At 53.8% G+C, this 22238-nt stretch overlaps 2 protein-coding genes across 6 annotated transcripts; one reads left to right on the top strand and one right to left on the bottom strand.

The window, feature by feature from the left end:
- Window positions 1-765: 765 nt before the first annotated feature.
- On the top strand, window positions 766-9071 carry NFKBID (nuclear factor of kappa light polypeptide gene enhancer in B-cells inhibitor, delta). 4 transcript variants are annotated; one of them, XM_010849046.1, is made up of 12 exons: window positions 766-870; window positions 2269-2369; window positions 2549-2609; window positions 2978-3195; window positions 3450-3640; window positions 3722-3827; window positions 3946-4092; window positions 4207-4258; window positions 4351-4499; window positions 7135-7251; window positions 7544-7708; window positions 8418-9071. In XM_010849046.1, exons 4-12 carry the CDS (start codon window positions 3190-3192, stop codon window positions 8469-8471), a joined length of 987 nt encoding a protein of 328 aa, XP_010847348.1. In that variant the 5' UTR covers window positions 766-870; window positions 2269-2369; window positions 2549-2609; window positions 2978-3189; the 3' UTR covers window positions 8472-9071. The 4 variants fall into 4 exon arrangements, with proteins under 4 accessions (XP_010847348.1, XP_010847346.1, XP_010847345.1 ...); XM_010849043.1 differs by lacking the exon at window positions 766-870 and adding an exon at window positions 1359-1623; XM_010849044.1 differs by lacking the exon at window positions 2978-3195.
- Window positions 9072-12615: 3544 nt separating this feature from the next.
- On the bottom strand, window positions 12616-22232 carry APLP1 (amyloid beta (A4) precursor-like protein 1). Of its 2 annotated transcripts, none has more exons than XM_010849041.1 (17): window positions 22119-22232; window positions 21127-21270; window positions 20182-20314; window positions 19838-19950; window positions 19471-19604; window positions 19177-19358; window positions 18601-18731; window positions 18151-18225; window positions 17115-17273; window positions 16903-17031; window positions 15317-15416; window positions 14289-14396; window positions 14006-14032; window positions 13746-13816; window positions 13449-13511; window positions 13173-13316; window positions 12616-13071 (listed from the first exon to the last, which is right to left on the bottom strand). In XM_010849041.1, the coding sequence occupies exons 1-17, from the start codon at window positions 22182-22184 to the stop codon at window positions 12973-12975; spliced, it is 1878 nt and encodes a 625-aa protein (XP_010847343.1). In that variant the 5' UTR covers window positions 22185-22232; the 3' UTR covers window positions 12616-12972. The 2 variants fall into 2 exon arrangements, with proteins under 2 accessions (XP_010847343.1, XP_010847344.1); XM_010849042.1 differs by having other exon boundaries at window positions 14006-14029.
- Between the last annotated feature and the right edge of the window lie 6 nt (window positions 22233-22238).

The raw sequence follows: 22238 nt of genomic DNA, 5'->3' as shown, positions 1-22238 counted from the left end.
CAACACTACCTCCCCCAGCACCAAGAAAGGGTGAAGAGGAGTAAACAGGCAGGAAAACGGAAGGAGCAGCAAGTGAGGGAGGAGAATTAGGAGAGCACAGTCTTGAACGCAGGGGAGAAATGTGATTTACATGGTCACCAAGATGGGAACTGAGAAACGAGCCTCCCACTGGAATGACAGTCTGTTCTAGGGCTGGGAATTCCTGCCTGCTTGGTTCACAGCTACACCACAGCACCCAGCGAAGTGTCTCCCTTGCACAAATAAATTCTTTTTAACGACGAATGAACAAATGAGAACTGGCCTCTGAAAAAGAAGGTGATGTGGGGAAGAGGGGAAATTTGAGACCACCTATATCACTCTACCTATAGACCTTTCCTCCCTTGAGACCAAGGAGTCCAGAACCCCAGCCCCCTTCTCCCTGGACCTGGTATTACTGGCAGCGTCCTCCAACCCTCCACCAGCCCAGGGCCTTGAAGTCAAGGCCTCCAACATCCACTTGGACAAAGATCCAGGAATTCGGGTCCCCAGTTCCCTCCTCCTTCAGGAGTCCGCCACCCCAGGAACCTTCTCCCTCAGACCAAAGATAGGGTTCCCAATTCCTCTTTCCCAGGAGACTTCGGAGTCGGGCCTTCAAATGAGCCCGCCCATTCAGACACCAGATTCGCTCGAGCGCACCGCGGGGACTCCCGGGCTTGTGGGAGGGGCCCTGCCCAGGACTGGGCGGGGCCAGAACCTCCGTTTAAAAACTCGCGGGGGGACCCGGCCCAAGATCGGGGACCCGGCGGCGGCTCCGCGGGGAAGCAGCGAGGCTGGCGCAGCGCCGAGGCCGGGGCCCTGGGGGCCCGCAATCAGCACCACGGAATCCCCGAGGTAACTGGGGGGCGGGGAGGTGAAGTACGCTCGGCCCCTAAGAGAGGGGCTGGGGAACGGACTCCTGAGGTTCTGAGGGACGGAGATGGACATCAAGAGTGAGGGGTCTAGCATCAAGCTGAGAGTGAGAACCCAACGTGTGCAGGGGGCAGAGGGTGCAGAGTCCTGGGTCGTGATGCCGGAGCGGCTGGGATTCTGGGTTCCGTGTCTGGAGAGCTAAAGGACTGGGGATCCGGAATCTTAGGTTCTGGGAGTGAAAGTGCTGGGAACCCGGAGCCCTGCCTGGGTCCTAGAAGGAGGGGCTGGCGACCCAGCCGCCATACTCTAGAAGAGGCTGGATTGAGTCCTTGGGGGCGTTTGAAATTGGCCAAGGTCTGGATAGGCAAGGTCCGAGGCTTGGCTGCAGGGATGCTCTCGGCCCGTGACCCTGCTCCCACCCTGGGATTTCCCGAATTGCCACCCGGCCCGGGTCCCCGGGCTGAGCAGGAATTCCCCATGTGCGGGGATTCTACGAGCGCCACGCTTGGCCACGCATTGCGTTTCGGAGCCGGACACCTGGTGTATGGGGTAGAGAGGAAGCGGGAGGTGGAAGATTCCCTTGCGTGTGCGCCGTGACGTCAGCGCGTCGCGTCTGGGCTGTTTCCGAGTCCGCCCTCCCGCGCTTAACCCTTTTTCCGCCCGAGCCGGGTGAGGGCCGAGGGCCCAGGCTTCTGGGGTCGCGTGAACAAGGAGTCTGGAAACTGGGACTCCCAGGTCCTAGAGGGGAGTAGGCTGAGGCCCGGACTCGTGGGTCCTGGGGTAGCAGTTGAGAGTCTCCCAGACTCCTGTGGGGTGGGGTTTAGACTCCTGCGTCTGAAGAAGGGGGCAAGGTCCGAACTTTTGGATCCCTGAAGAGCCAAGGGGCTGTCGACTTCGTGGTTCCTTAGGGAGAGAGGCTGGGGACTCGGATATCTGGTTTCCCGAGGAAAAGTATCAGGGCAGCTTCTAGGGCAGAGAGATTTGGGAACCTGCATGTGCGTCTCTGTGAAGGGAAGCCCGGCATCCCCCCGAATTCCTCAGGACTGAGAGATCTGGGGGTGGGGTGCGGTGGGATTTTTCACGGAAGTGGCGGTCAGAGGGAGGGGGGCTGCAGAGGGCGCCCTCCACCCCCTTCCTTAGTTTCCACGACGCTGGTGGAAAGTTGGGTCAGAGGGGAAAGTGCGGAGCAAAAGGAAGGAAACGGCGGAGGCGGCTGCGGCGCTGCACCCGAAATCTTAGATTGGCTTTGGAGTTCTCAGGCGACAGCAGTGTGCCAGTTTTTTCCGCGCGGGAGGGCGAGGAGGATGTTCAGATCCACTCCCCCGCGCCCTTGGGTGACTTAAAGACCCCTGATAACTTCCCTCCCTCCTCACCCCGCAGTGAGCCGGAATGAGCGCAGCCATTGCCCGTCACAGACGGTGAAGAAGCTGCTAGAAGAACAGAGGCGCCGCCAGCAGCAGCCAGACACCTGTGCGCTACCGGTGAGCCCCAGGACGCCCTATAAACTACAACTCCCATGAGGTCATGTCCTGGTGGGCAAGGGCCCTCAGGGCTGACGAGAGATGTAGTCCTGACTTAGATGCCTTGTAGGTGGGGAATGGGTACCGAGAAGTCTGCTGGATAAATTCCCCCTTGTTTCTTTTCGTTTCGGCCTCTGCAGGGACAGTTCCCACCTCCCTTGGCCCAGCCCCTGACTTCATCTGTGAATGAGGGTGAAGCTGGTAAGTCTGGAAACTCACTTGGTTCCCCCAGGGACTCAAACATCCCTGCTCTTAGAACTTTCCAGAACTTAGGTGTTAGGCCCTCATTCTTGCTGAGACCTGGTAGAAGTTTCATCTCCCAGATTCTCTGGAGCTCAGTAGTTTATGCACGTAGTCCTGGGGTCCAGGCTCCCAGCCTGGAGTCTAGGCCTTCATTCAGTGTTCAGGCATTTAGGCTCCCACAGTCCAAACCTCCAGCCCTTTGGTGCCCCAGAAGTACTAGCTTTCTGTATCCTGGGGACGCTGGGCCCTCATACAGCTCCTGTCTGGGCTGCTACTTCCCTGGCTCTGGTAACCAGGCCTGCCTCTCCTCCTCCTCTCACACACAGGCCATACTCACTTCCCAGCACACCAGGAGACTGTGGGTTCTGGACTTGGCAGCCTGGCACCCCCCACTGGCTTTGTAGACTGGGACCCCAACAAGCATGCTGCCTACACGGACAGCCTCTACTCTTATCCTGCTTCTGCTGCTGAAAGTTTTCTGACTCCTGACTTCTACTCACCCTCGGACCCAGGGCGGCCGTGTTCATTTCCCCTAGGGATGGAGGTGAGACTGACAATGGGAACTGGATGCTGAAGGGTCCCTGAGATGCCCAGTTGCCCTTATGCAGCACAGCATTCTGAGATGTCTGGGTCAGGAGCCCATTCCTCAGATGGGCAAAACCGAGGCCCAAAGGTCCAGGGTTACTGGCCGCAGATGGAACATCCAGCCACTCTGCCTAGCACTCTGTATGTATATGTGTGTGGTGGAAAGAGGGAATTCTCAGCTGACTGGCTCTCCCCACCCTCTGTACCCTTCAGGACCCCCTGGACACTCGGCTCTATGCAGACCCTTCCCTGCCACAGGCAGGATCCTGGAGGGCTTCTGGGCTCCCCTCAGGACCTCCACAGTTGCCTCCTGTGGTCACTGGACCATCCCTGGACACCGCCCGTGCTCACATGCTGGCTCTAGGGCCCCAAAAGCTGCTGGCGCAGGATGAGGAGGGAGACACGTGAGTACAGGGGAGTGGAGTCTGCGGGCTCCCTGCTCAGTTGGGGTGCTGTGCTCATTGCTGCCCCCCACCTGTCCCTAGGCTCCTGCACCTGTTTGCTGCGCGGGGGTTGCGCTGGGCAGCATACGCCGCAGCTGAGATGCTCCAAGCATACAGACATCTAGACATTCGTGAGCATAAGGGCAAGGTGAGGGCTGGAGGCGTGGTCTCCTGGATCTGAGGACAAAAGGGCTGAGGGCCTGGGTCCCTGGGTTTCAGAGGGTAGAGGATGGGGGGCCCAGACTGACCTTTCCTGACACCTGCAGACCCCTCTTCTGGTGGCTGCTGCTGCCAACCAACCCCTGATTGTGGAGGATCTACTGAACCTGGGAGCGGAACCCAACGCCACTGACCATCAAGGACGTTCTGTCTTACACGTGGCCGCTACGTATGGGCTCCCAAGAGTCCTCTCGGTATGTCCGTTTGGCAGATGGGATGAATGGGATGGGCTAGATTGCCTAGATCCTGAGTTTCAGGGCTACATGGCCTGGAGAGACTCTAAGCCAGCTCTCTGCCTTCTCCTCCAGGCTGTAATTAACTCAGGGGTTCGAGTTGACATAGAAGCCAGAGACTTTGAGGGTAAGTTGAATGGTGGGCAGGGTGTTGTGGCAGGTGGGGCTGGGTCAGGGGAGTGCTCCAGATATAGAGTCCTCACTGTCTCTGCTCTGCAGGCCTCACCCCACTCCACACAGCCATCCTGGCCCTCAACGTGGCTATGCACCCACCTGACCTATATCCCCCAGTACTGAGTACCCAGGCCCAGGACAGGCTGGCTTGCGTCAAGATGTTGCTGCACATGGGTGCGGATCACACCAGCCAGGTGAGCTGGGCAGTGGACAGCTAGCCCCCAGAGGGCATGTGAGATGGGAGCTCTTGAATGTCCAAGAAAGCTAAATAAATGCTGACTTGCCCCTTGTCAGTGGCGTGAACTTAAACATGTTACTTCACTTCTCTGTGTCCCAGTTGTCAACTGGGAATAATATTAATGATTTTAGCTTATATTTATCAAGCACTTAACAATTATTAAACACTGAGTTTCACCGATTAGCTAATTGAATCCTCACAAACATGCTTTGATGTGTGTGCTATTATTGCCTTGTCCATTTTAATGATAATGAAACTGAGGCTCAAGGACTCAAAAATCTTGTACCTTGTAAGTGTCAGAGAGGGAATCCAAGCCCAGGTGGCCTGACCCTATAATCCAGCTCTTACTACATATATTCTCCTCCTTCCTGACAGTAGCTCCTTCAAAGGCTGGCTGAAAGAATTACACATCCACTCGTTATTTTGGATTTTTTTTGTTTTAAAGAACTTTGAACACAGATAAAGTACAGAAAATTATATTGATATAATAAACTCCACCTACCCAACATAAATAACCAGCAACTCAAAGCTAGTCCTATTCCATTCACTTCTCCACTTCCCTGTATTATTTTTAAGTAAATCCAAGCTTATAGTTTTATGGGTAAAATTATACCCATAAATATTTGTCTTAAAAGATAAGGATTCTTTTTAACCTCAGTACCATTATTCCACCTTAAAAAAATTAACAGTCTCATAATATCAAATATCTTGTGTTCAAATTTTTGTTCGGCTCTAAAGTAACATATGGGCTTCTCAGGTGGCATAGCAGTAGAGAATCCGCCTGCCAAGCAGGAGACGAGGGTTCGATCCCTGGGTTGGAAAGATCCCCTCAAGAAGGAAATAGCAACCCACTCCAGTATTCTTGCCTGGAAAATCCCATGGACAAAGGAGCCTGGCAGGCTGTAGTCCATGGGATCACAAAGATTCTGACAAAACTTAGTGACTGAGCATGCAAGCACAGTAACATACATTTATTTTTTTCATTAAAAAAAAACAAAAAAACTATGATCCAAATAAAGCCCATACATTGCAATGATATGTCTTTTTTTTTCCCTTTTTAAAAAATTTTTTATTGAAGTATAGTTGATTTACAATGTTGTGTTAGTTTCAGGTACACAGCAAAGTGATTTATTTGTATAATATATGCATATTCTATTTCATATTCTTTTCCATTATGGTCTATTACACGATGTTAAGTCTAGTTCCCTGTGCTACACAGTAGGACCTTGTTTGTCTATTTTATATGTAGTAGTTTGTTTCTGCTGCTGCTGCTAAGTCGCTTCAGTCGTGTCCGACTCTGCGACCCCATAGACGGCAGCCCACCAGGCTGCCCCGTCCCTGGGATTCTCCAGGCAAGAACACTGGAGTGGGTTGCCATTTCCTTCTCCAATGCATGAAAGTGAAGTTGCTCAGTCATGTCCGACCCTTAGCAACCCCATGGACCGCAGCCCACCAGGCTCCTCCATCCATGGGATTTTGCAGGCAAGAGTACTCCTAATTTATCCTCCCCCACCCTGTTTCCCTTTAGTAAGTATGTTTTCTATGTCTAAACACATAGTTTTTCATGTTTATTATCATGAGGGATTCTTTGAAGGCACATAATAAAGTTTCATTGTGGAAAATGTCTTTATTTGCTTCAAAATATGAAGAGAGCTACTCAATATGGAAGTAGATATAGGCTGAGGTAGTCCACTGATAAATGCTTCTCAGCTGTCATCCTTGTAGATAAAATAGTCCATGTGGGATGTGGGTGCATTTTATGGTGTTCAGTAGAATGTGGGCTGGCCAGGGCAGCTGCTAGTCCAGAGATCCAGAGAGCTCCTTTGGAGGACTAGAAAAGGAGTCTTTTTCTCAATGATACCTGAGCTGGAAAACTGTCTTAATGAATATACAGTTCAGTGGTGCTTATGATCTGAATGTGTGCTTGTGTTCGCTCAATTGCTCAGTTGTGTCCAACTCTTTACAAGCCCGTGGACTGTAGCCCACAAGGCTCCTCTGTCCGTGGGATTTTCCCGGCAAGAATACTGGAGTGGGTTGCGATTTCCCCCTCCAGGGGATCTTCCCAACCCAGGGATCAAAACCATGTCTCTTGTGTCTCCTGCATTGGCAGGCAAAGTCTTTACCTCTGCTCCATGATCTGAATGGCACCCCCTTAAATCTGGTATTCTTATAGAGTGCACAGTGCATACAACTGTATAATGCACATATGCTGCTGCTGCTGAGTCGCTTCAGTCGTATCCCACTCGGTGTGACCCCATAGACGGCAGCCCACCAGGCTCCGCTGTCCCTGGGATTCTCCAGGCAAGAACACTAGAGTGGGTTGCCATTTCCTTCTCCAATGCATGAAAGTGAAAAGTGAAAGTGAAGTTGTTCAGTCGTGTCCGACTCTTAGTGACCCTGTGGACTGCAGCCTACCAGGCTCCTCTGTCCGTGGGATTTTCCAGAGTACTGGAGTGGGGTGCCATTGCCCTCTCCGATGTACATATGGGTGCTTGCAAAAGAGGAACAGAGTCTCTAAAGGCTCTTGGGTTCCATGGCTGGAGGCCTGGGTATGAGGACTGGCCTGACCTCTGCCATTTCCCTCCCCACAGGAAATCAAGAGCAACAAGACTGTTCTGCACTTGGCTGTGCAGGCTGCCAACCCGACCCTGGTTCAGCTGCTACTGGCACTGCCACGGGGAGACCCGAGGGCCTTTGTCAACATGAAGGTAGGGGCCTGGGCTGGAATGTGCAGACTGGGTGAGATGTGAGAGACGGGCAGCTGGATGCTGGGGGTCCTGTGGGCTGTGGCTGTGGAGGGGACGATGTATAGGATGTGGACCTAGACCAGAGGCACATGTTGGACATAGACAGAGGGCTGTGTGGAATGTGGTGTGGAGCAGGGCTCTGGGACGTGAGAGGGGACGTGTGGGACGTGAACGTGGCAATATAGAGAGTGTTAGGTCGAGAGCCCAAGCCAGCTGAGTGCATCCTTAGCAGTCCTCCCCTCACTGTCTCCAGGCCCATGGGAACACCGCCCTCCACATGGCAGCCGCCCTGCCCCCTGGGCCGGCCCAGGAGGCCATTGTGCGGTGCCTGCTGGCAGCTGGAGCGGATCCAACACTGCGCAACCTGGAGAATGAGCAGCCTGTCCACCTGCTACGGCCTGGGCCGGGCCCCGAGGGGGTGAGCACTGAGCCAGCCCCTACTGCAGGGTGAACCTCTGACCCCATCCATTTCTGCCTTTAGAGGGTGATTTGTGGTCTCAAGGTGACCTTGACCCTTCTCCGACCCCGACTTCAAAATGTGACCTTGAGGGACTTCCCTGGCAGTCCAGTGGTTAAGACTTCCCACTTCTACTGCAAGGGGATTGGGTTTGATTCCTGGTCTGGGAACTAAGGTCCCACATGCCATGCAGCACAGCCAAAACAAAAGTGATCTTGGACCTCAGTGTCTGCTCCCTTGCCTGATAAGGTGACTCCTCCTGATATCTATTTAAACCCTGACCTCAGAGTATGACCTCTACTTTTAACCCTGAATCCTGACCTTAAAGCGTGACCTTTGATCCCCAGGATAACCTCTAGCCCCCTGACTTTTAGTCCTGACTTCAGAGTGGGACTTCTGACCCTCAAATGTGACTCTGACTCCTAGCTTCTCCCCTTGGACTCCCAGTCCTCAATGCTAATCACAAGGTGGGAACTCCCAGCCAGCAACACCTTTGCTCAGGAGCCTTGATTCATTGTGTGCACGAGGCTTCACCCCCATTCCCACACATTTGACCTTCAAACCCATCTGACTCGACTCACTTCTCTCTAACCTCCAACTTCACAGGGTGCGCCTGCCCCATCTCTCCCGCAGCCTCTCAAACTTCTTCCCCATCTTGTTTTGTCCACAGCTCCGGCAGCTATTGAAGAGGAGCCGAGTGGCACCCCCAGGCCTGTCCTCTTAGGACGCAAACCCAGAACCTGGACTGATTTTCCAGTCCCCACCGTCCTGTGGGACAACCAGCGTATGCTAATGTTGCAAATCCGTGATAATGTATGTAGACAATGTCCAGTCTTTGGGGTCTTACATTAAAACCCCAAAATGGCTGCTAGGGGTAAACAGTCCCCAATATTTGGGGCAGTATATGATACCCCTCTCCCACCCACAAGGAGCCCGCTTGATGATTTCTGTGAAATCGAGGCCCCTTGATTGTTTCTGTGAAACACCCTAGACCCCCCCCTTTCCCCAGCAGGATCTTTTGGGGTCCCCTCTGCTAACTCAGCTCTTTACATCTGGAACCCCAGATATAACTCCCTTACATGTTACTTGGAGTATCCCCCAAAATAGCTTCTGGTACCATCCCAGTAGAGCTCCAAGATGACCCAGTGAACTCCCCGGGACCCAGCCCCTTCAGGTCCCTGACATAGGAAGGACTCTCCTAAGTTAGGTTCCCCTAGGTCTTTTAAAGTCGGAACTCAGCCAGGCCCCTGTCTCAGACGTCGGTATTTCCAGTGAATCCCCTCCCCTCTCTGAAGCTCCCGATTAAACTCAACCTGGATTGGAACCGTTACTGTCTAATCGCTCATCATGGGTGCAGGGAAGTGACTGAGGAGCTGTGTTTGGGTGAGTGTGTCTGGGTGGGGTGTTGTAGCAAACACCGTGGGGGGGCCAAGTCCACATCCTGTCGCCCTCCCCGCTCAACGCCTGGTGGTCTGACCACCAGGGCCAGCACGCGAGTCTTTGCCTGTGGGCCTTCTCAGACCACTGGTGCCCACTTTGCCTCTTCCCACTCCAGTAGCCCTCAACCAGTGACTGACTGAAGGGAGATGGTATGTAAATGCTCCAGGCCCACCGCATCAGTGGGGATGACTGTGTGTGTTCTACACGGGCTCTCAAAGTTCCCTGACGGGATGAACCTCCAGTTCTCTACTCAGTGGTTCTGGCTTGCTAACATGCCCTTTCGTGGCAGCTTTTTCCTTTTCTGTGTCACTTCCTGCTTCCCCCACCAGTGTTTTTCACCCCTTCCAGGTAATCATGTCCTCAAATCCTTACCTCAGCCTCTGCTTCTGGAGAAACCTTAACTAAAGACAGAAGGCCTCCACAATGCCCTCTTCTCATATCTGCCCCACAGCCTCTGCTCTGGCCTCCATTCCAATCTCATCCCTTCAGAGAGCCCTCTGACCCACGTTAGCCCCCACTGCTTGGAGCCTCTCTCGGACAGCAAACCAAGCACACTCGAGGGTGTGGCCCAGTGTCTCTACCCTAAGACCTAAGGCTTAAAACAGCCACCGCTTTTTATGGCCATGATTTTGCAGTCTGGGCTGGGCTGGGCTGGGCAGTTCTGCTGTCTTGCTTTGGTCACTCATGTGGCTGCAGTCAGCTGGAGGCCTGCTTGGACTGGACAATGGCACTCACATGTCTGAGAGTTCGATCAAGATGGCTGAAACCCCTGAGAGTGAACCGAGCATCTCTCTCTGGTCCCTCCAGGAGGGTAGCAGGATCCCTTCACATGATAGCTCCAAGAGAACGAGCCTCTGCTCACATCATGCTTGCTGACACCACACTGCTCAAAGTCCGTCATGTGGCCAAGCCCAGAATCTGTGGGGAGGAGGGTACTACCCACCGACAAGAAGACTGGGAGGTGGGGTCATTGGCGGTGCCAGCGCAAGTCTCCCACATGAGCTGCTTTGGACCAGCACGTGTGCGCCTCTGTGTGTACTCACATACTCTCAGCTGACCCGTGAAAAATTCATAGAAATATGTCACATTTCATCAATTCTAGGGAGAACTTAATAGGAATTCATCTTACAGTCAATTATGTGACCTAGTTTAATGTCAGCATATTTTTCCTTTGTGGTACACAAAATAATGGTATTATTTTTGATAGTATCTTAGATTCTGTTGACATATATGTATCCCAACATGTTTCAAAACACACATTCACACACACAGACACCACTAACGATAACATGTTTGTATGTGTTTGTGTGTGCTCTGTTGTGTCCGACTCTGCGAACCTATGGACTCTGGCCCACCAGGTTCCTCCATCCGTGGAATTTTCTAGGCAAGGATATGGAGTGGGTTGCCATTTTCTTCTCTAGAGAATCTTTCTGACCCAAGGATTGAACCCACCTCTTGAGTCTCCTGCATTGGCAGGCAGATTCTTTACCACTGAGCCACCTGGGAAGCCCAACATATCTCTAAGAAAACTGCTTTACTAGAAGAAGAATTAAATTGCTTTAAATGGGAAAATAAGAGTGGCTTAGGGATACAAGAGCAACAAATCAGCAATAGTAAAGTTATTTTTCCTGCTGGAATTTCAATAAAACTTTTTAAACTAATTACTCTTAAGTATATCCATTAAAATGCAAATATTCTTAAGGAATTATGCACTGAGCATATTGAGCAAAATGGCCTTTGATTTTCTATGCCACCTGCTCAGAGCTCCTTACCCATTGTTAGCCTGTTAATCACTGTTGGCTGTGAAAATAGAAAGGCAGGTTTTCCCCTGATTGTAGTGCTAGTTATAGATTTCTGACCTGATGTTAAAACCAGATCAGAATGATGTTTCTAACTGGGTTCTTTTTTTTTTTTTTGACCGCACTACGAGGAATGTGGGATCTTAGTTCTTCAACCGGGGATTGAACCCGTGCCTGTTGAAGTGGAAGCACGGTGTCTTAACTACTGGGCCGCCAGGGAAGTCCCAGAAACTGCTTCTTAATAAACTGTAACATTGTGTCCAGCTTGCATCATGTAGACATCTTTCTCCCAATACTTTTCACGTCTATATTTAATATACATGACCTATATTTATATGTATATATTATGTAGAGCTCACCACCGTGAGCTCATTGGTCCTTTGGGAAAAATAGAAATACTGTTCCCTCCCTTAGGTCTGTCAGAAAACTGTGCTATCCTGATATTGGGACACAACATATTACTGCCATCTGCTGGGAAGCTGTGGTAAAAATGCGATCTGCAATGTCTAGGAGATGAATGGTACCACTTGAAATTTTGCAGTGAGCAACCTGAACACCATATGGGACATACATGGATTATTAGCCAGGAGGTTAGCAAAATGGCCAAGAGTGTGGGCACTGGAGCCAGGTTTTCTGGCTTGAATTTCTAGCTCCAACGCTTCCTAGATGGCGACCTTGAAAATGTGATGAAATGTCTCTTTGCCTCCATTTCCTAATCTATTAATGAGGATAGCTCTAGTGCCTACTTCATGGGGTGATTAAGTGTGCCAGTGCATGTGAAGCCCTTGGATCCGTGCCTGCCACAGGGTGCTATGAGTTTGCTCCCATGTCATTTTAGAATTTATTCAACAAATACTTACAAAATGCTAGGCACAATTCCAGTGTCTCAACAAACATTACTCCTTTTAATCCTCATAACAACCCTCTTGAAACAAGTAATGTATAGAGGGATAGCTCTGGCATGTCACAAAATGGGATGCACTCGCAGACAACACATGAGTCTTACTGGGACACGTGGTTGAATTTCCACACTCCAGGGGGATTCCTATCGCCTCCCCAAGAAGGGATGAAGACTCAGGAATGGGAAGTACAGTTCAAGATTCCCTGTCCCTCACTGAGCTCACAGGTCAGGGATGGATGTTGTATGTGACTGTGTATGAGTAGAAGGCAGGTGAAATTTGCAAAGTCTCCTTGGAGTCCAGCCTGAAACCTAGCTGATACTGGCCTAGAAGGGGCAGTCCGTTCAGTACCACGGAAAGCTCCTGGGTGGGCGGGAGAGCCTATCCTAGATTCTGGACCCCGCCCCCTTCCAAGGTCCCGCCCAAATTTAAAGATCTACCCGGTTGGTAATGAATCCGCCTGCCAATGCAGGAGACACAGGAGAGGCAGGTTCCATGCCTGGGTTGGGAAGATCCTCTGGAGAAGGAAATAGCTACCCACTCCACTATTCTTGACTAAAAAATCCATGGATAGAGGAGCCTGGCAGGCTACAGTCCATGGGGTTGCAAAGAGTCCAACACAACTGAGCGACTGAGCACACACAGTTTAAAAATGTGAAGGTCTGGGCGGGGTTGCACACCAATGTCCAGGACTGATTACACCCTGATTCCCCCAGACAGACAAAGGATGGCCTGGTGGGGAAGAGGACTTTATTGGGATATTAGTGGAGGACACATGGGAGGATGAATTCCAGGGAACAACAGACACTGGGACCAAGCTGCTGGTCACCTTAAGGACAATAAATTAACATACAAAATAAATTAAAGTGAGGAGGTCTCAAGGAGGTGGGGAGGGCAGCTGGGAATACCCAGGGATTTCTTAGGGATGGAATTTGGAATTGGAAAGGGGAAATAAGAATTTCCAGCCCCCTCACAAAGGGTCTGAAATGAACTTTTTCACCCTCTCCCCCAGGCTGGGAGTTAGGGTTCAGGGGTTCCAGGAAGAGGGAAGGTCTGGGCTCATCTGAAGGGGTGAAGGGGGGTTGGTTCAGGGTCGTTCCTCCAGGAAGCGGTAGGTGGGGTTCTCATAGCCATGACGCTGCAGTTCACGGAGCTGCTGCTCCTCCAGGGTCAGCATGGGGTCCACCTGCAATGGGGGCAGGGGTGGGAGAGTGGGTTGTAGGGACCCAACCACAGATCTCCCGGGCTCTGGGGCTCCTCCCCACTCCAGGTCTTTGTGCCCCTTACCTCCACCACTCCGTGGCTGATGGCCCCGTAGGGCTTCTTCCGGCGCAAGAGCAGCAGGGAGAGGACGATGAGGGAGCCCCCGCCAGCTCCCATGATCAGCAGACCAGACACGGCCTCTCGGGACACGCCTGTGCCAGCTGGGGCCTGCAGTGGGAGGAGAGGGCACCGGGGTCATCTTTGAGGCTGACCAGGGCCCTGTGTGGCTTTGGGAGTCACAGTCTAGCCACTGACTCTTGACCTCTCCCCCCAAGTACCCTGAATATTTCCTCCTCTTACCAGCTCGTCCCTCTGAATCTCCGATGAGTGGAAAGGAAAGCCCCTTGGAATGGACATATTCACCTGGGGGATTAGGAGGTGTCAGGAGTCTGGGCTCCAGCCCCCCGCCTCCTCCCCTTGGGCCAGGAGGGCACCCCCAGCCCTCTTCTCCCCTAGGACCCTGAAGTCCATGTCCTCAGTCCCTTCTTCCCTCCAAGGCCAAGGAATTCAAGCCCCCCGCGCACTCCTACTGAAGACCTAAGAATCCAGGCCCCCCTCCCGCCCTGCCTCAGGTGCCCACAGGTCTGTCTGGCTTACCTTCCGTTCGTACTGCTCCAGGGGAGTCATCTTGTCTTTCCCAGAGGACGTGGCATCTTGTTCTGTGGACCCTAACCCCCAAATCCTATCTCATTCCTGAGAGTCCAGAATGGTGATACCCCTGCCTGAGGAAGGGGTTGGAAGGGCACCAGACCCCACCCCAGGAGGCCTGGGGTTGCCAGTATGTGGGCCCTTTTCCACTTTGGGCTCCAGGACTCAGAGGGATGTGGTGACCAGGGGCTACTCTGTGAGCTACTCACCTTTGGGAAGGGCCATGGGGGTATCTGCTGGCAGCCAGAGGAGATAAGACAGGTGGAACCGTGAAGAGAGGAGAGCATCACTGAAGAAAGTGTGGGGACACTCCCCGGGGGCCGAGGAAGAAGGATCTAGGACCTTCCAGAGGCCTCCACAACCCCAGACATTCCTTTCCACCCTCTACTGCTCACCCGGTGGCTAAGACACCTCCAGACTTTAGGGGATGAGAACTGAGGTTGAGGGCCTGTCCCCCAAAGTCTGGGGTTATGTGCATTTGGGTTAACTCACCACCCTTGGGATCCAGGGGCTGTAGCCCACTCTTGTCCTCACTGCTGCCCCCTGGGGCAGGGGCTTCCAGCTCATTGGGGCCCAGGTGTTCAGAGTGGAGGAGTTCCTCTGAGTGGAACATGCAGAGAGGGGGTGATTTCATGAACACGGGGATCCACAAAACAGGATCTGTTTTGCCTGTTAGGGTGAATGAATGGCACCCTAACAACAGCATGATTGGGGGGAGCCATACGTGAGATGTGGGAAAGTAGGGAGCTGAATGTTGGAGAAGCGAGGTTGAAGTTCAAGAGAACGGCCTCCTCAGGACTTCCCTGGTGGTTCGGTGGCTAAGACTCTACACTCCCAGTGTAGGGGCCCAGTTTCAATCCCTGGTCAGAGAACTAGAATCCACATGCTGCAACTAAGAGCCCACATGCCGTAACTAAAGATCCTGCATGCCACAACAAAGACAGGGTGTAGCCAAGTAAACAGAGAATGGCCTCCTTACAGAGCAGGAGAATTAGGGACATCCAGGAGGAAGTTACAATAGATCTAGGGGCTCTGGGGGGGTTGCACTTCCTGGTATTCATGCTTTTGAATAGATCCCACAGTGTAAACCTGGGTTGGGTTTGTGACTTGCTTTAACCAAGTGGGCCCAGGTCTTAAGAAGACCTGACAGTTTCTACTTCGGTGCTTTGGGGAGCTTGAACCACCTCGGAAGTCCACGTGCCTTGCTGGAGAGACCACATGAAGGGGTTCCATGGAGAAGAGAGGCCTCTCTTGAGAGAGAGATGCTCATTCATGCCAGAGTCCTAGCTCCTAGCTGACCTGCTAGCCCAAGCCAGCGACATGCTTATCTACTGACAAGACCCACGGAAGCAGCACCCAGCACAATCCAGATGGCAGAATCATGAGCAGCGAAAATGACTGATTCAAGCCACTAAGTTTGTATGTGTGTGTCGGGGTTGGGGGGAGGGGTTGTTACATAGGAACAGATAACTGAAATGGCAGGGGAGTCAAAGGTTGGGGGGTCATGGTCAGGCACTCACGGATCTGGGGTCGCAACTCCTGAGCCAGGCGGGGGTTCTGGTCAAGCAGCCCCAGGCTCTGATTCATCCTTTCCTCAATTACTTGAAGGTGGGTCTGCACCTGTTGGGGAGTGAGCGTGAGGGATGAACTGAGCCCTGTGGGCTACAGAAGGGGAGACTGAGGCAGGGTGAAGGAGGAAGGTCAGGAGGGTCCCAGGAATAGTAGCACCTAACAGTGGACAGGAAAGAGGGTACAGGGGCCAGGAATTGGGCCATGGAGGGCAGGAAACTGGATGGGGAGAAGCAAAATACAATGAAAAGGAAAAGAAGTACGGGAGATAGGATGTGAGAGTCTTGGGAAGGAAAGTAAGGAAGAAGGAAAAGGAGTAGCTGCTAGGAAAAGTTGGGCACAGGAGGCAGTAAGTCTAGGGTAGAACTATGATATAGAAGACAGGAAGTGGAGGTGAGTTTGGGGAGAGGCAGAAAGTAGGGTCTGGGGAGTAGGAGGCAAGGTTCGAGGGGGTTCTGGAGAAGGAAGTAGAATTGGAGAGTCATGTGGGCACTTCCCTGGTGGTCCAGTGGTTAAACTGTGTCTTCCAATGCAGGAGATGTAGATTCTATCCTTGGTTAGGAAACTAAGACCCCATGTACTACAGGGTGTGGCCAAAAATTAAATAAATATAATTTGTTTATATTTAAACAAATTATAATTTGCTATAATTAAAGTAAATACATAAAATTTAAAAATAAATTATAATGTTATAATTAAAAATAAATATAACTTGTTAAAAAAAGTTAGAGATGATATGGTTCAAGGGCAAGGCTTGGAGCTCAAGAGCATGGAATCAGTATTCTTGGACAGGAAGAGAGTATCCAAAAAATAAGAATTAGGATCTAAAGGCACTGAACAAGGGTTTTAGGGAGAAACAAGCAGAGTTAGGGAAGAAGGAGCGTTGAGGGACAGGAACAGGGTTCTAGGCACAGGAGGCGGATTCTAGGACAGGAAATAAGAATCTAAAGGACAGGAAGTGGGAATTCAAAAACAAGAAAAGGGTCAGAGGCACAGGGGGTGGTGGAGGCAGTGTTTCAGGGTCAGGAAGTAGGGATCTAAGGGATTAGAATGGGTCCCAGGCACAGAAGGCGGGGATCCAGGGAGAGGAAGGAGGTCCAAGGGGCAGATAGAGGGTCTGAGGGACTTCCTGGTAGTCCAGTGGTTAAGAATCCACCTGCCCACGCAGGGGACGCAGGTTCGATCCCTGGTCCGGGAAGATCCCACATGCCATGAGGCAACTGGGCTGGTGCACCACAACTACTGAACCCCCAGGCCACAACTACTGAAGCCCGCACGCCTAGAACCTGTGCTCCACAACAAGAGAAACCGCTGCCGTGAGACGCCCGAGCACCACAAGGAAGAGTAGCCCCCACTTGCCACAACTAGAGAAAGCCCTTGCACAGCAACAAAGACCCAGCTCAGCCCCAAAGAAATAAATAAATGAACTGCTAAAAAAGAAAGAGGATCTGAGGGGCAAGGGAAGCATCTGAGGGATGGGGTCCAAGACACCAAGGTCCGAGGGATGGCAGAGTTGGGAGCTGGAAGAGCTGAGCACCTGGAAGCGCATCTGCTGGGCCTTCTCGGGGTCCACGGCAGCCACGTGCTGGTAGTGCCTCAGCGTGTGCCTCTGCTCCTTCTGCTCAGCTCTCAGGTAGCGCCGCAGGGCCAGCAGGACCCGCTCTGGCTGTGGAAGGGATGGAGGCTGCCCAGGCCCGTCCCAGCCCTCTCCACCCTCTACCCTCCGCCCACCCCCCACGGCTCCCATACCTGAGGCGGATCCCCCTGCAGCGCCGCCAGGAAACCTTCCAAGGCGGCCCGGCGCTGGTCATTGATCAGGGCAATGACTCGGGTGGCATGGGTCTCCACCAGGCGCTGTCGCTCACCGGATACCTGCTCCTCCAGGGTCTGCAGGATGGACTGGAAGTGCTGATGACGGGGTGGGCACAGGGTCAGGTGAGAGGCACAGCTGAATGAAACCCAGGTCAAAGGGAGTCTGGAAAGGGAGGGCTATTGGACCATAAGTGGGGTGGCGTGCCGTGGATCCAGGCCTGGGCAGAGTCGACCTGGGGTGGGACTGGAAGACAGGAGACTGGATGGAGGCACCAGGTAGAGTAGGGGCAGAACCAGCTCTACTGGGAGCCCGAGTGAAGCCCCCTGTATGGGTAGGAAGAGTGTAGGAAGAGAGCTGGCCTGTGTGAAGCTGAAAGGGACCAAGTATTGCAGGAAAGGTGGGGCTTAGGCCTGGGCAGGGCCCCCTGGAGACAGGCTGTAACTAAATAAGCCTGAGTGGAGCAGGAGCAGGAGTCAGGGAATGGGGCTAAGCTGAGCCGGGTCTACACAGGGTAGGGCTGTGCCAAGGTGAGGCTGAGAGAGGTGGGTGGAGAGTGAGGAGGCTGGGTCTACTGAGGAGGGATTGGGTAAAAGAGAAATGAGAGGGGCAGGACCAGAGTCGGGGTGGGGGGGCAGGGCTGAGCATCAAAGAGAGGCTGAAAAGGACTTGGCTGTGTCTGCAGGGCCCCAGCTTGGGAGAGGTCTCCAGAGCCAGCCCTCAGAGGGTAGGATCAAGTTAAGACAGGGTAAGATATGGCCAGTGGGAGGAGGAAGAGGAAAGCAAAGTCAGATTGGATGTAGGCTAAGAGGGGCGGAGTCAAGTGTAGGGGTGGGGCCAGGAGAAGCCCATATCAGTAGGAAGGGGTGAAGCTGGATGAGGCCAGAAAAAGCCTGAGCCAGGCTGAAGCTCATTATGCCCCAGGTAGTGGACAGGCCCAAGTACCCAAGTAGGACACTCTGGAGGCTGTCCTACCTCATTCAGGGCCTGTCTGTCGGCTTTAGGCAGGTTCTTGGACTGGTTGTCAGCCATGGCCCACTCACGCATCACCTGGGGACAAGGGGAGCTTCAGGATCCTAGAAGCCACTCTGCTGTACCCAGTTAAGTCCCCACATCCCATCCTTCTTCAGAGTCTCCAGATCCCTTAAGTCCCACGGCCTCTTGGATCACCAAGAGAGAGAGGATTCAAAAGGAATTTAAAGTGGAAGAGTACCATGCATCAGAGTTTCCATGGAATCTGGTAATGTCTCAATGGGACTCTAGGTGGCTTGGGGATCCTTGGTCATCTTAGGAGTGGGTGGAGGGCTGGGGGATGATAGAGGCTGGGGGAACCTTGAGAGGTAGTCTCAACATGTCCCTGAGCAATTTCCTGGTAATTAGGGAGCTCTGTGTTATGGGGGATCCTGGGGCCCGCAGTACCATCACCTCATTAATCTGGCGCATCCTGCGCTCCTCCAGGTCCATCTTGGCCCTCAGGAAGCCTTCATGCTCACTGATTTCTCCAGGCATGCCAAAGTACACGTCCACGCCATCTGTGGGTCTTGGGGTGGGAGTCACTGCAAGGCCGGGAATCCAGGAGTCAGCCTGAAGCCCAGCTCCAGGTCAGCTTCCCTTCCCAGAGAACTGCATTTCCTAGAGCGCAGTGGAGACCCCCGTGTGTTCACTTCAACCATAGCTGCTGCCTGGCATCACAGGAGATGTGGTTCTGAATTGGACCTGTTCTTGCAAAGTTTAGGAATCTATCACACTATCCTCCAAATAATCCTTCAGACATACCAAATGGCTCCTCCACTTCTGGGTCCTCCCCAACCACCCTTACCCTTTGCACTCCTCACAGGGTGGCCCTTCCACCTCTGCTTTATCCAAAGCCATTCCCATCCCTCCCATTTCCCCCACAGGGCTTTTCCCCAGCAGGTCCCTTCTCAAATGCCCCTACACCAAAGCTCTCTTAAATCATCCTCCTTCTAGGGTGGAGAGGATGGGGTTTAGAGATGGCTTCACCTTTGCTGACCCCTGCAGGGGTCTGGGAGCTTGAGGGTGGGACTCTGTCCTCCTCCTCCTCGTCGGCTCGTGGGGGCTCCACAAAGTAATCATCTACTGGCTGCAGGAAGGATTCCTCCTCTTCCTCATCATCACCCCTCTCAACTCTGCCTCCCGGGGGCCAGGACCGGGTGGAGGGGTCACTGAGGGAGCAGAAGACCCAAGGACATAAGCACCTGGGCCCAGGTCCCCAGGCTTCCATCTCCTGCCTCAGGAGCCTGGAGGGTTGGGCCTGGAGGGTGCCCTCTCACTCACCCGACTGCTGTCCCAGATGGGTTGGGGGTCGCTGGAGGTGGGCAGCACACATATTCCACACCTCGGAACCGATCCGCGCCACAGGGCAAAAGCATGCCTGAGCCATGCAGGATGAGGCCCTGGGAGCTGCAGGCCTGTGGGAAGAGTGGGCATAGATACCAGGACTGGGGGGTAAGGAAGGGTGGAGGGGGAGCCTGGATGCCTGAGTCTTAGGAGCTGATGGGGCTTGGAGCCTGGATTCCTGGTTCTGTCCCACTGGGAAGAGGAGGCTGAGGCTCAGACTCGGGTTGTGGAGGAGGAGGGTGTTAGGGGATTGGAATCCTGGGTTCTCAGGGAGGGGTGGGAGGATGAGGGGCTGGGTCCTTACTTCCTGCGCTTCCTGTTGCCTCCGGGCTGAATTCTCGCACTGGTCCATGCGTTCCTGATGCAAGAACCTGCAGCCTTCAGGCACCAGCAGGGCCTCGCTCACGAATTCGCCGGCTGGAAAATGGGGCGGCATCGGTGTGAAACACTCCCACAGCCACTAGCCCTACCCCCCACCCCCCCACCCCATAATCCAGATCTTTTATCCTCAGAGGCTTCTGTCCCACTGTGGACTCAGGCACCTAGCTCCCTAATGTGAGCCTGAGACCAGGGCCAGACTCTCACCCCTTGGAGACTACCACCCAACCCCCCACCTTCCGTTCTCCAACCCCTCAGCCTGTGACTCACGCAGGCAGTGGAAAGGCACAACTTGGTGGTGGGGGTGGGCACAGTGGCCACCCCGGGTACCCCCGCACCATTGTTCCATGGGGATGGCCTGCGTCGCCTGCTCCACACGGGCAATCTGCAGCTCCGGGTACATCTAGGGGCACCGAGTCGGGGCGATTAGCCCTCTGTCCCGCCCCTACCACGTGCGCCCCTGCGCTGGCGTGTCCCTTTAAAGGCTCTAGTATTCGAAAGATCCACTCTTCCCTAGGCCCTGCTTCTCTGTAGAACAGGACTTAGATATCTAAGTCCTACAAACCATTGGCCACGCCCCTAAGTACCTCTCCCTTCCATCCTTAGGCTCCGCCCCTTTGCCTGTCGGGTTTCTTTATGAAGGTCCCTCCATTACCCCAAAGCTGTCCTTCTAAGCCCACCTCTTTTCTAGTCGCTTCTGCCCCTTCCTCCAATCAAGTTCATCTCCCCATAGATTCCACCCTTCTTTAAGCCTCGCCTCTGGTCTCTCAGGATCTTTTCTCTTTGTGTCAGACCTGCTTTTTCATAGCCACACCTCCTAGCTTTCCACTCTCCCATTGGGTTCCACCCCTTTCCCACTCGAGTCCACGAAGTCTTTATGTCTTAGCCCCGCCTCTTATTTGCCATGCCCACCTACACCTGCTCTTTAAAGTGTCTACCACATTGTTAAATTCCATCTCATCACTGGACACTGTCCTCAGCTGGCCGTGTTTGCACAGTTCTTCTCTTTTCTTGACCTAGTTTCTCAAAAACAGGTCCTGTCCTATCCTTACTTTGCCTCTTTGTTGGCCATGTCCCCTAGTTTCCCATGCCTTCTTGAACCCCTCACTTCCTCGGACCTTGCCTTTGCACGGCTAGCTTCTTAAGGGCAACCTGGTCCCAACTTGGACCCGTTTTTTTTTGCTGGCCACGCCCCTCTCAGTCGGTCCCGCCTACCTGTCTGCAGTACTCCAGCACGCGCTGCGGGTCCCGGAGACACCGTCGTGAGAGCTGTGGGTCTGGTTCCCAGCGGCCGGTGCGCAGGTCCCGGTGAAGGGTTGGGCGCCCGCATAGTCCAGCCACCTGGGCAGACCCTGGGGCCTGGGGGTGGAGGCGGAGGGATCAGCGAGGGAACGGGGGACGCTGACATGTGAGTCCCCCGGTCCTTTGCTCCCTAGGATCCAGATGGTCACACCCCCAGCATCAGCCCCCTCCATCAAGCACCGCGCCCCCGCCTCTGTGGAGGTTCGGTTCCCTGGGAAACAGCTCCCACTGGGCCGGGGGCCGCCCCAGCTCTGCCGTTGCTATGGCAACTCGGGGTCTCCCGGGATTCTCACGGCCTTGTTGCCGCGGAGACAAGCCCCGCCCTCATCCCAGCGCAGCCGCACTGGAGCTCGAAGGGGTTAAACTTGAATGGCGGGGGAGAAGGGGCCAGAACCCAGGCGTTCTGGCCCCTCCTCCCTCCGCTCCTAGCTCACGCTCGCATTCTCGAGTGGAAAGACCACAAGGCCTGGCTTCAGGGCCCTGCAGGCCTGGACACTAAGTCCTTGGGGGATGGAGAGCTACATCTTGGGTTGGGGCGGGGGCGGTGACTGGGGGTCTAGCCTCCTGGGTTCTGGGAGCCTTGAGGGAGCCTTCATATGGGTCCCGAGGATAAAAAGGGCCCAGATTCTTGGCTCTAGGTGCCTTGCTGCCCGGCGGGTCCTATTCAGATGGGCAGGGGCTGGGGCTGAGTCACCTAGGTCGAGAGGGTCTGAAGGGGCTAGACTTCGGGACGACGCTGGGGCCTGGACTTACGGGTTTCTGAATGCCTAGTGCTATTAGGGGCGCCTGGGGGGTGGCCACCTGGCTGAAAAGACTGCGCTTTCTGCTCCGGACCTACCCGCCCAGGGGTTCAGAGGCCCGGTCCCGCCCCTTCCCCCACCCCCTAGGGCCCGGCCGGGCCTCACCTCGGCCGCGCTGGGGCTCCCACCGGCCAGGTTCCCTTCGGCGAGCTGCATGCGAAGAAGCAGCATTAACAGTGGCAGCAACCGCAGCAGCGGGCCCAGACCACGAGTGGCGGGGCTGGC

The sequence above is a fragment of the Bison bison genome, unplaced genomic scaffold (genome assembly GCF_000754665.1).
Source record: "Bison bison bison isolate TAMUID 2011002044 unplaced genomic scaffold, Bison_UMD1.0 scf7180017864280, whole genome shotgun sequence".
NCBI classification, from domain to species: domain Eukaryota; kingdom Metazoa; phylum Chordata; class Mammalia; order Artiodactyla; family Bovidae; genus Bison; species Bison bison.
This window is presented reverse-complemented; position numbering and strand designations above follow the sequence as displayed.

Excerpts from the sequence above, each read along its gene's own strand:
- NFKBID (XM_010849044.1), top strand. Across the intron at positions 4,500-7,134 it reads GTGCGGATCACACCAGCCAG|GAAATCAAGAGCAACAAGAC; the intron begins GTGAGCTGGGCA and ends CCCTCCCCACAG. Across the intron at positions 7,709-8,417 it reads CTGGGCCGGGCCCCGAGGGG|CTCCGGCAGCTATTGAAGAG; the intron begins GTGAGCACTGAG and ends TTTTGTCCACAG.
- APLP1 (XM_010849041.1), bottom strand. The coding sequence starts at position 22,184 with ATGCTGCTTCTTCGCATGCAGCTCGCCGAAGGGAACCTGGCCGGTGGG. Across the intron at positions 19,605-19,837 it reads GGCAACAGGAAGCGCAGGAA|GCCTGCAGCTCCCAGGGCCT; the intron begins GTAAGGACCCAG and ends CTCTTCCCACAG. Across the intron at positions 13,817-14,005 it reads CCCCATGGCCCTTCCCAAAG|GGTCCACAGAACAAGATGCC; the intron begins GTGAGTAGCTCA and ends TTTGGGGGTTAG.